At 43.1% G+C, this 12,922-nt stretch overlaps 1 protein-coding gene across 7 annotated transcripts in view; it reads right to left on the bottom strand.

Annotated features, from left to right (window-relative positions):
• Positions 1–12,922, bottom strand: part of KCNMA1 (potassium calcium-activated channel subfamily M alpha 1) — a 762,000-nt gene that overhangs the window by 156,876 nt on the left and 592,202 nt on the right. For all 7 annotated transcript variants that reach the window (XM_023509577.1, XM_023509576.1, XM_012801412.2 and 4 more), the window contains exon 15: positions 5,852–5,961. In XM_023509577.1, the coding sequence (XP_023365345.1) occupies positions 5,852–5,961 (110 nt within the window). The remainder of the gene's footprint in view (positions 1–5,851; positions 5,962–12,922) is intronic.

Here is a 12,922-nt window from a genome sequence, read left to right as displayed (position 1 = left end):
TCTGAGCTGTAAAACCTGATACAATTAAGCTTTTATATTTTGCAAGTGATGAATGACTGACAAATAGGCTCACTGTGAGATTCAGAACCTGGAACCTGCGGCCGTCCAACTGCTGAGGCTGTGGTTTCCTCCAGCGCCTCCTGGTCAGCCCCTTCCATCCCCCTGCCCCCCCCTTTCCTACCTGGGGGCAGAGAGCCACATCCTTGTTTCTTAGTTCTCACTTCTCATGATAGAAACACTATCACTTTTCTCCTCCAAAAGTATCACATGTCAAAATAAATCTGACATGTCTCTTTCTCCTATCTAAAAGGGAAACCAATTTGCTCCACTGGAAAATCTCAAAGAGACTTGTGTGTTCGACTTCTACGTGTGGTCCAGCGTCCTGATTCCCTTCCATTCAGAATAGCCCTTTCCCTCTTCCTCCCCTCTCTAAATCCAACCTCCTTATAAGGCACAGCTCAAAAGTCATCTCTTCCTGAAGCCTCCTCCCAGTCACCCCAGTCCACAGGGAAGTGTCCCTGTAACTCTCAGCAGCTGCCCTCCAGCTATGTGCACCCACCAAGCCCGTTTATGTCTCCCTGAGGTTGGGTAATAATTCCTTTAGCCAGACTATGAACTCTGAAGAGAAACTGAGTCCTTTACTTGGCATTTATAAGTATTGCTATTAATCTTTTCCTATATATTTATCTAATCAAATCTAATTGTAGGTTCCTCTAGAAGTGGCACCGGTGTTGGCACAATGACACAAATATTCCAAGTTCATTAAATATCTGGTCAATTGCCTGGTGACCGCTTAACAGGAGAACTTCCTGAAGGGTAAGAGTAAATATTACTTGGAAATACAACAATGTGCTTCTTTCCTTCTGAGCGCTTTTCTTATATTTGATGTGGAGGAAAGAGGGGTAGAGGAAAAAGGAGAGGCAGGGGTGATGGAAGGACATTAACCAATCCCGAAAGACAAGTATTCCTATTTCAGAGATGAGAACCAAATCCGGGCCACTGGTAACTAAAGAAGGTATACAGAGATCAGATATCTTGTCCTCTCTCGTATCCAGCAAGTGGCCTGAGGGTTTGATCTCAGGCCTTTGCATGTCACAGCTCATACTCCACAGCATCATGAAGCATCCTAGTTAGGAATCACTCAAAAACAGGACCCTTTAGGAGCAAACACAGTCTGACAGCCCTGCCTTTGCTCCCTAAAGGCCTGGGGCTCACCATCTGCACCTTCCACGGCAGCCTGCAGGGGAAGGTGGAAAGAGGGAGGGAAAGGGAGTAGACGGTTGGATGGTGTTCAGACGACAATGGGTGGGGTACTCTCCTTCAGATCCCAATGCTCCTGTGCCTTGATGTTACTGCCGCACAGACCCAGAGGCAAGCCAGCTAGGTAGAACCAGGGGGAGAGGCTCAGATGTTGGCCCTTAAAGGGACCATCCTGAGGAATGTACAGGACAAGCTACCAGAATCTCTAACAAGACTAAGAGATGTTTTTGAGGGCTGCATCCTAAACTTCCTCAGTATTTGTCTGCATTTAGCATGTATCTGTTCTCACCAACCTACAACTACTTTTCTAATCCCCAGTGAAAACCCAGCCGAGAGCATTAAAGGGCTCAATGCCCCTACATATATTCCTGATCAGGCATGGGGAGAACAGTCGGTGGTCGGCCCAGCACGGCAGAGTGTTGCCAGATTCCCCTGTCCTTAGAGACTATCCGCAGAATATCCCCCATGAAGAAGAGAAGGAGGGAAGGAGGCTCACACAATGGCTCCAATCTTAGCATCATCAGCTTACAAGGTGCTGCCAACCTACAGTCCTGTGATTTGGCTAAAACCAATCAGAAACATTGCAATGGCTGGGCTCAAAGTGAGGCATAAGAAGAGATTTCACCAGAGTGTGGGGCGAAGGGCTGGAGTGAGGAAGGGGTTCCTAGTCCTTGTGCTTTGAATCAGAATCACCTGGTGCTTACAAAAAATGTAGATTCTCAGGCCTTGTCCCAGTTAATATCTAGTGAGGACCTAGATAGCCCTCCATTTAACAGACTCCCCAGAAGACTCTTAACTAGCTAAACTTCTGACCTTCAACTAGCACCTACTCCAAACCCTTCCCAAACCCCAGCATTGGAATCCTGATTCCGTAACTTGTCTGCTAGGTAGCTTTGGAAGGAGTGCCTCCCTCCTCTGAGTCTCAGTGTCCTCATTTGTAAAACAGGAATCAAGAAATTATCATAACCATCATCACAGGATTGTTGTGTGGATAAAATGAGAAAATGTAGCTGAAAGGTTAGGTGGGATTTTGTACCTCTCCCACATTAGTTTCTGGTTTGGGAACAAAGAGGCACCTTCTAGTCACATGCACGGTGCAGAGAAGTCAGAGCATACAGCTGTGTGAGTCTCACCCTGGACAAGGGAGAGAATCTCTTGGCTTTAGAATGCTAGCTTTGGGCTCGGCACCCATAGCTCAGTGGTTAGAGCACCAACCATATACACCAGGGCTGACGCGTTCGAACCCAGCCTGGGCCTACCAAACAGCAACGTCAATAACAACAACAACAACAACAAAAAATAGCCAAGCATTATGGTGGGTGCCTGTAGTCCCAGCTACTTGGGAGGCTGAGGTGAAAAATTGTTTAAGCCCAAGAGTCTGAGGTTGCTGGGAGCTGGCCACATACATTGGGGCTGGAGGGTTTGAATTTGGCCCGGGTCAGTCAAACTACAATGACAACTACAAAAAAAAAAAAAAAGCCAGCCTTTGTGGCAGGAGCCTGTAGCCCCAGCTACTTGGGAGGCTGAGGCAAGAGAATCTCATAAGCCCAAGAGTTTGAGGTTGCTGTGAGCTGTGATGCCACAGCACTCTACTGAGGGTAACATAGTGAGATTTGGTCTCAAAATAAACAAAATGAAATAAAATACAAATTTAAAAAGCTAGCTTTGGGGAGCTTTCTGTCCCTCCTACCTCTCTTCCCACTCCCTCCCTGTTCTCATGGGGAAGGACCTCAGATTTTACCCCGACATCCTGCTCCCAAATCTTCAAATTGAATGACTCTCTCGACTTTAGAGAAAACCCCAAGCTCTCCAGCTTGGTGATCCGCCCTCCATGGGGGCATTCTGCCAGTGCAAGGGAAGAGCAAATTTATTTCTTTTCATGTTTTAAGACATTATTGGCTGCATATTGTTTTAGTGGAGTGCATAATTACAGAAACTGCTCTGAAAATCTGGATATTTTATCCGTGCTTTATTATACTCAGAATATTCTCCAATTCTTTTTCTTCTCCATGAACCAGCTTAAAATATATCTCGGCGTCCTTTATGTCATCTTGAAATTGAATAGCCAATTCTTACTGTAATGAAAATACTTATGCACCAGCCTGGTGATATACAACACGACACTCTAATTACGGCTGTGCTTTAATTAACCTGAATTGAAGAGTGTTATCATTAAACTGCTGGTAACTTTGAGTTATGGCTTTTCTTTAATTTAAAGTAGAAAACACAGATAATTAAGCCTCCAGATAATCAAATGCTTGAGGAGAGCTTCAATGTTTTGGGATGTTCCTAAATCTCATTAAATGTCCTTTCTTTATTGATTATTTCTACCTCTGCTGTATCATTGTATTAAAGGAATAATAGCGCTAAGTTGAACACATTCTCACTCACTTCAGAAGCGTGGGGGGGTTGGTGGTGGTTATTGTCGTTATTGCAGAAGCTTTACCGAACAAATCCTAAATTCTCTTTCAACAAGGTAGGTCTGAGGGGTTTTTTTTTTCTCCTTCTTGGGACATGTTCTAAATAAGAAGATCAATCAAGGGAAATATTCCCAGCAGCCAGTAGCCCTCGGCTCTTGGGCTGGCTCTGAGGCCAGTGAAGTTCCACACCACCCAGTGAGTCAGGGATGAAAAACTCTCCTGTCCACAGGGCCGGGCCTGGATTTATGTGTAGATCTGGCCAGATCTCAGATATCAGGAGGGCAGGGACTATATTAACCCCTTCCCTACAGCACAATGGACCTAGCAGAAACGCAGGTCCCATGTCATCACATCAGATTTTTGAAAAGAGGCAAGAAATCCAGTTTGTATGTGACAAAGCACTACTTTGAAATATCCGCAACAAGGTTTTAAGGAATTAAACATTGGGTAAGGCAACCGTGTGAGTCCAAGGTACCTTCTGGGTATCCCCGCCAGAGCCTCTAGGGAGCACAGTCCTAACCCTTCAGGTTATCATTCTGGAAGGAACTGACTCAGATCCCAGGAGAATAAGAGAGGGGAAGCAGGAAGAACCAGAGAGCACAGTGTTAGGCATAAACACTAGTCAAGCCAGAGAAGCTCAAAAGCCAAGGAACGGGGCATCACGACTCCCCTGCTAATGCCCCAACATCATAGGATTCCCCGCAGGGGCTGGCAGCTCGCTGTGTGCTCAGAGCACCACTGTTTTAAACAGCTGCACCTTCAATTGCCTTTTTATAGAACTACCCTCAGTAATAAGTCCTGCCTTCCTTGGGGCTTTCTATCCCAGGCAGGCCAAGCTCCAAAGTGGAGCGAATCCCCTGGGACAGTCTCAGCGTCCCAGGACCCAGTGTCTCTGAATGGTTAACTTCTTTCCGTGGCAGGAAGAGAAATAGCTCTTAAAGAAAGGAGCACATGGGAGTTACAACAGGGCATCCATTTTCAGAAAATAACTCCTTCCGAACCAATTACCTATTCATTTTTCCAGTCCATTTAGCATTTAAACTTTCGCTTAGAGACAGGGTGAGAAATTTCAGCAAACAGACAAACCATTTTGGAGTGTTCAGGGTCTGGGCCCCGGGACTGACAGTGCACCTGCTGTGTTCACTGACAGGAGTCCCCAGGTACCAAGGGCTCTGTCCCCCTCCCTGCTGTATGAAAGAAAACTGTGGTCCAGAGGAGCCCAGGAGCAGCCGGGACGGTGCCCTCCTTCATTGTAAAGGTGCTCCGTTTTGTGTCGGCATCCCCTTGGGAAGGTGGGTTTGCTTTATAAGTAGGCAGAGAGCAGAAGCAAATGGCTGTCCTTTCTCAGCCCGGTGAGTTCCCACATGTCCCTGTTTCTCCCCAGGTTTATCAGCGAGGCAGTGGACAGTGTCAGTAGAGCAGGCTTAACTGTTTCACTGCGTTCACGCAGTTTGTGTTTTCATAGAGGACAAAGCCCCTGTATGACTTAAACTTAATCTCTGAGATTCTAAGTGGGGAGGATCTGAGGCATCATCAGAAGTCATCCCCCATCGGTGACACCTGTTCTATCCAGAGAGGCCATGGTGGGCTAGGGCGGTCCCTCACTTTGATACGCCCTGCTGAGCCAGTAGAAAGAGAAGCTAAGACTTGTCACTATAACATGGCAGTTGTTACAACGTGAGGGCTACATGGCTAAGACGTTCTCAAGGCCTCTTTCCGTACATTTGGTTCCACGTTTTCTTAGCAAATCGTGAAAGCACTTTGAATGCCTTTATTTCAGGATCTTCTCTGATGTCTCTGTGATTGGAAGACAAATTAAAATTCCTTTCATCAAGGGGCTGGCAAGATTTATTTCTGCCCTATTAAAATCAGAGAGCCCAGGGTGCATGCCACTCTTCATAAACGTGTCTACATCACAGGAGGCGTGCGGGATCGCTGTTCCTAACTTAGTACAAATACTGGATCCACGCCCAAGATTCTCAGGCCTGGAGGAAAAGTGGGGCCAGTGGAATTGGCGAGGGCAGGGACCATCACACAGGGCTGAGCTCACAGGACACCTTGGCAATTGCCAAGTGCCCCCAACTGGGCTGAGCAGAGGCGGGTGACTTTCTCGCAAGAGGCACATTAAATACCCCAGAGAGCCAAAAAGCATCTAAGGAATGGTTACTTACTCACAAACAGTAGGGAAGGACAGACCCACGAAGGCACTGGAGAGATATTCTGTGTACATTTCATTTGAGACGCCTTCCAAGTAGTATTTCTGCCAGGTGTCTTCCTCAATCTGAGGGGAAAGAACACATGAGGAGACTTTAATAGGTGGCCACAGGCTGTAAAAGGGAAACTGGAGTTCCATCCTCGGGCCAACAATCCAGGGCTCTCATTAGACAATGACAACATTCTCCAGCAACCAGGAGCATAACCAGGAGCACAACCATGACTCCTGCCTGAAGCTTTCAATGACCCTGAATGCATGGGCTTGAAGTATGCACCCTCTGAAGCACCACTTCTTTTTTAATCTGTGTGATTTCTAAGATTATGGAGACACGAGTGCTTACGCACTGCACTGGTGGGCAAGTAAATTGATGCACCCTTTTGGAGAGCAATTTTGCAACTGATAATCAAACTTTGTAAACGTATATGCTCTTTCACAAAGCAATTCCATGGTAAGTATTCACCGCAAAGAAGCAGGTGGACAAATGGACAAAGATTTGTATAAGAACACTCTTTCCACTCAAGAAAAATTGGAAATAACCATAAATGGTGCACTTATACAATGGAATATTGAGAAGCAACTGAAAATCGTGATGAAAAGGTGTATCTGTTCATAAAGAAATTACGTAAAAAGGCACATTACAAAATAGTGTGTACTGTCTGATCCTATTTAAAAAACAAACAAACCCTATAGTTATCTGTATGTTTGTAAGGCCACAAAAAAAATCTAGAAAGCTGTATACCAAAACACTAACAGTTGTTATCTCCAAGTGGTAAAATGATACTTCTTCTCCATAGATTTCTGTAAGGTCTAAGGCTTTTACAATGGACATGTGCGTATTATAATGAAACAATATATTTCTACTTTGGAAAAAAAAACACAGATTTTTTTTTTCTGAGCCCACTGGGAATATTGCAAAAAGTAAAATGTACTTTCAGAGACGTCTTTTCCCAAATTTTATTAAGATATGTATACTTTCTAATCAGTCAACTTCAGCTGGTTTTCCCGACAACTCTCTTCCTGCCAGGAATTTCAAGGAGAATTTCACATTGGCATCAATGTTCGGAAATGAGTGAGTTACAGGAAGGATGCTGAGCCCCTCTGGGGGTTAGGGATCTCGTTGGCCTCTGTGAGGGAAGGAGGGCAAACCTGGGTGTCCTTGGATGTCCCCAGGCCTCAGCCCCCCGGACTTCACTTCCAGTGAAAAGGAAGATGAGAAGAAACCACCCAGCCAACAGGAAGTGGCTGTTTACAATTTCTTGTGCTGCTGATCTTGTATTAAAAGGGATCTTGCAGGGGGGCGCCTGTGGCTCAAGGAGTAGGGCGCCAGCCCTATATACCAGAGGTGTCTGGTTCAAACCTGGCCCTGGCCAAAAACTGCAAAAAAAAAAAAAAAAAAAAAAAAAGGCATCTTGCCTGTGGCTGATCAGTTAACTGGGAGAAATGCAACCCTTGGATTCTAAGGTGTCATGGAAACGGTGGGAAAAGGCACACCTACACTCCCTATAACACTCTGACATACAAAAGCCAGGAAAAAACCTCAAATAAATGGCATGTTCCCTGCCTCTATGCTATTTGTCTGCTCCGTGCGCGGCCTGGGTGATTAGATTACATAGGTTAACCTCATTAGTTTGGGCTGCTTCCAGGCAGCTCCCACAGGTTAGGCATTAGCCATGCAGTGCTGCTGGGTATGAGCTGTTTGCTACAAATTGGTCTTCCCTAGAGTGAAGTCTTTAAAAAAAAAAAAAGTCACTCAACCATTTCTATTGCTAAACGGTATGATTTTTTAAATTAAGTGCCATGTGTTTAGCTAAGCAAGAACTTTTTAATTTCTCCAAATCATGAGATCTCAAGAATGTTTTTCAAACTAAATATGTTTGACTTACAAGCAAAGGTCACTCATTCTAATTGGAAGGAAGCCTCATCTGCATTAGTAAAAATTTTAAAATTATTCATAATTTTTTAGGGAAAATGCCAGTTAAGTTTTTTGCACTGATGACTAGGATACTATATGAGGTATTGTAAATTATAAATCCACATAGCAAAGTTTTATGGGAAAATTGAGTTCCTGGAGTATAAGAATTCAACCTATTCCTTTAGCAGAAATGTGTCTTTTAGGATGTGTTGTTGATGTTCTAATTGAAGGATTACAACTGATTTCATAAATAATGAAAACACAAACCTTTATCTTAATTATTATGAATTGTTGCTGGTATTTTTCATTAATATGATTTTAATTTTTTTAAAGATATTACCCCTATTTTCACGCCTCTAGGTCCCAATGGAGTTCTGTTTTAGACCAGATTTTATTGTAGTTGAGTCAGGGAATATTTTAAATAAGTGGGAACGGAGGCTTGTGCATAGGATAACAACATTATCCTATAAAGCAAAAATGGTTTCATTGATAAATTCATTCAGCAAATATTTACAGAGTATACTTTTTATCTTAGAACCTGTTCTTGTTACTGATTAAATCTTATTTAAAACTACTATTTACTTTCCCATATTTTTCTCCTTGCCAGGAAAAGCACAAGATATATCTGGCTATGATAGAGATGACCAGATATATCTGACTGTTATTGATTTTTCCACCTCTCTTTCCCTGCAAATTTGTCTTTGTGGCTTATCTGAAATGCTTGAGGATAATTGGGGAAAATGTACCAAACACTCTGAAAAGCGAAATGCCCCTTCCATGTCCACACGCCGACTCTTGGGTAGTATCTACACATGGTAGTGCTGGGTCAACTGGAATCAACAAATCCAGTTATCTTGCTGCTCTGAGATTTCCACATCTTTAAGACCATTTCCCCATGGACAGTCCACATGTTTTTGAGGTTTTTGATAAAGACATTCCGCAAAACAAAGAGCTTAAAATTGGTAAGTGAATTAAATTATCATCTTTTCAAAACATACAGGCTGTTTGTGGGAATGTAAACGGTGCAGGCACTGTGGAAAATAGCATGGTGGTTCTTTAAAAAATAGAACTTGAACTGCTAGCTGTACCTGTGGCTCAAAGGAGTAGGGCACCGGCCCCGTATACCAGAGGTGGCAGGTTCAAACCTGGCCCTGGGCAAAAACTGCAAAAAACAAACAAACAAACAAAAAACCTCGAACTGCCGTGGTATGAGCAATTCCGCTCCTGGACATATCACCAAAAGAACTGGAAGCAGGGTCTCAAAGAGGTACTTGCACATCCATAGTACCTGATCATCCATAAGAGGTCAAAACGCCCCAAGTGTCCCTGAATATTTAGATGAGAAAATAGACACAATGTGTCACATGCATACAACAGAACATTATTAAATTTTAGAAAAGAAAGAAATTCTGACAGATGCTGCAACTTGGAAGAATCTCAAAGGCATTATACTAAGTGGAATAACCCAATCACAAAACACCAAATATTTTACGATTCTGTTTGCATAAGGTACCTAGCATGGTCAAAGATGCAAACAAAAGTGGAATGGTGATTGCCAGGGACTCGGGGGAGACAGAACAAGGAGTCATTGTTTAACTGGTACAGTGTGTCAGTTTTACAAGATATGAAGCCTTCTGGACATGGTGGTGATGGTTGCACACTCACATGAATGTACTTAATACCACTGAAGTATACTCATAAAAATGGTTACGGAGGTAAATTTTATGTTATGTGCATTTACACAATTAAAAATTGAAACAATCCATTTGCATGAGAGCAGAAGAATCAGTCATTCCAGTCAATACAGAAACCATTTAATTCTTAAGAGCAAAAATGACAAGTCATGCCAGAACCAGGACAGGAACAGGCTACTTCCATCAGATGAGTGAGGAGTGAGACCCCAGCATCAGGACACTGCGGGGCACCACAAACTCAGGCAGCAGAACTGCAATCTTCACAGCTATGTGAGGGTTTAAATTGTCACCTTCTGTCAAGGACCTTCTAGGTCTCCAGCATGATCTCTCTGACTTCCTTTGAAAAAGCAAAATAAGGCCAGCTGTGGTGGCTCACAAATATAATCCTAGATCTCTGGGAAGCTGAGGTCAGTAAATTGCCTGAGCTCAGCAGTTTGAGCTCAGCCGGAGCAAAGTGAGACTCCCATTTCCACTAAAAAAAACAGAAAAATTATCTGAGTGTAGTGGTGCACACCTGTAGTCCCAGCTACACGGGAGGCTGACACAACAGGATCCCTCTTGCCCAAGAGCTTGAGGTTGCTGGGAGCTATAATCCCACAGCACTCTAGTCTGGGCAACAGAGTAAGACTCTATCTCAACAAAAAAAAGCTAAGAATGCACATTCCTTTTATATGCATTCTTAGAATAGCAAAGAATCATATAAAATACTTTGAATTTAAAAGCTTCAAGTTTAACGCCAAGAAAATGATAGTGAACAAAAAAATCCGAACAGGATAAAGAGTTAAAGGGAATTATTGTCATTATGATTCTCTTTTTATGAATGATAAGACTGAGGCACAGAGAGGTTAAGTAACCTATGGAAGGTCACAAAGCCAAGAGTGGTAGGAGATTCAGAGTTCACACTCTGAACCATCCTACAGTGCTTCGTGCTAGAGATAATAGCATAGATCCAGTGAAGTTGCAGTGCTAGAATTCTGGGGGGAGGACGATGGGACAAGTAGGATTTCCTATAAAAAGTACTTAAGAGGAAAGTACCACAAAAGAATCTCATTAAGAATTCAAAAGCCCAGGACTTTGTGAGCGGTTGGTGAGGAGTGATATTGATTTGGAGTCCAGCTGAAAGGGTAGTCCAGGCCTCCTCTCAGATCATAAAAGCATCATTTCTATTCTACACATGATAAAATATAAATATAAATCCTGCCTACAACTTCTTTCCCCAAATAATACACGCCGTTCCCCACATTTGTGTTGTAGATGTATTTTTAATTCTACCGTGAAGACACACTTCCCAGCAGAAAAATGAAGGAATGGGACCAAAATGACTTAGGGAAAGGTGCCAAAATTAATCTGCTAGCTACTCAGCAATCATTCAAAGGCAAAACATTTCCTGAGGCCATCGTTTATTCTTGGCTGTCACGTCCAAGCCCAGCTGTTTCAGAAGAGCACCCAGCGAAGATGAGCAGGACAGGTGCGGTGGGTCCTTACTCACCAAATGCAAACAGAATCGTCAGTGAGAAGAGGGAATGGAGCCATTGGACTAGCTTGTCTATCATGGTCTTATTTATCTACTCTTCATTACCTAATTTTTTAACCAGTCAAGTTTAACCTCCCAAGCAAATGGTCTTACACCAGTCCATGGGCAGACAGCTCCGCCATCAAATGTTCCTGCCAACTGGAAACGTCAGCCTTGGCTAGACGGGAGTCACACCTCCCTGATCCCAGGTTGTGCATGTGTTACTAATGGTGGGTTGGTAATGATGCCCTTTATTTTTTATGCTTCCTCTGATTAGAGTGAAACTGTGTTTCTCTAATGCTAACAGCCCCTATGAATGTGAAAAATTCAACTCTCCTGGCTAGGGTATGTTAACAGCCCCGGTGATTTCTGTTCCCAGTAAAGACTCAGAATAACTGTGTCGATTACAGCCAAATAGATTTGCAGTAGTCCATCCCTATTTCTGAATTCATGGAAATACTTTCTAAGATTATCATATATCAATCCTTATTTAATTGAATACAAGCACACGGCTTTAATCCAAATATGTTATATTATGCCCATCAAAAAAAAAAAACCCTAAAAGGAAGTTATAAAAACCAATGACCATTATGTTAATAGCTGCAATAAGAAGAGATGAGTCGTAACGTATACACACTTCCACTGCCCCAAATAGGTAGGACCTTGTATTTGCAACTGTGTGTTAACCTTAACTATTTTACTATTTTTAAAACTCTGAATTCTCAGTGAATAGTCTTACTCTAAAGGATACAGAGTTTTAAACCACAGAAGTGCTTAATAAGAAATAACTTGCCATATCTGAATGTTGACATGTAAAAAATGACGCAATCCGTTGTCACCGTCCTTTATAACGTGACAGTCTAAAACAGAACGCAGTGACATGTACTGGCCAACATATCTTAGATCCCATAAAAACATTTCTTTTGACAAAAAGAGACAGCACCCACAGAATGTATCCCTGGACTACAATACAAAAAATGCATGAAAACAGAATTTATGAGGCGAAGCTTATGAGTGTGCGTTGCTTACTGAAATGAATGTGTGTGTGTGTGTGTTTGGGGAGTCACGCGTACCCATTCTTCAACAGCACACTCTGTCACTGGGAAAAGTCTCACTGAACGTTGCCTCTTCTTAATTCTTGGTGGAAAGAACAATGTTAAGGCCAAGTATTGAGAAGACTTTGTCATTAGACTTCTCAGATTCCCTCCTCCTCGACTTCCCTCTACGTTCCAGTGTCACCAAACTGGCCCCTGTTATTAAATATGATCAAAGGGCATGTCCTCCTTCTCCACCCTTTCTTAGCCCCAGCATTCTTCAGTATAATTAAAAATCCTACAAGCAACTCACAGAACTAAAAAATGAGACGTCTGCATCTTGCTAGCTGAGGTGGGAGTGGTGCCAGCACAGAGACCGCCTCACCGCACAGCTTTCTAGGGTGGAGCAAACTGGTGATAAAGTTGAAAGCAAAGGAAGGGAGAGGAGGGGAGTGGTGATTTGCACCTTTTCAGAATGTATTTCTTCTCCGTGCCAAATCACAGCCCCACGCCATACTTTTTGGATGTGGTCTCAGGTCGGCTGCCTTTCTGAGAAGTGTTGGATTCCAGGAACTCCATAACAATTTGGCATTCCACAATTACGGCTTATTTCAGTTCACATTTTCCAGAATGTGTGAACAGGACAAAAAGATCTCAGAGTTTTCCAAAGGCTTTCGGACATTGTCAATTAAAACAAAGTAGTTGGGATTTGATGGCATGCCAGATAACTGGTCGCTTCAGCATGGAACAAATAAATAAACAACTGCAAAGATGAATGTCGAGGTGGACTTGAGCCAAATCTCTTACTCCCAGACAAGTGGGCTGCAGACTATCAAACAAAATTTCTTCCATCAGGCATTATGAAAAAAAAAAA

The sequence above is a fragment of the Otolemur garnettii genome, unplaced genomic scaffold, assembly GCF_000181295.1.
Source record: "Otolemur garnettii isolate 467f Iridium unplaced genomic scaffold, OtoGar3 scaffold00008, whole genome shotgun sequence".
In the NCBI taxonomy this organism is placed as follows: domain Eukaryota; kingdom Metazoa; phylum Chordata; class Mammalia; order Primates; family Galagidae; genus Otolemur; species Otolemur garnettii.
This window is presented reverse-complemented; position numbering and strand designations above follow the sequence as displayed.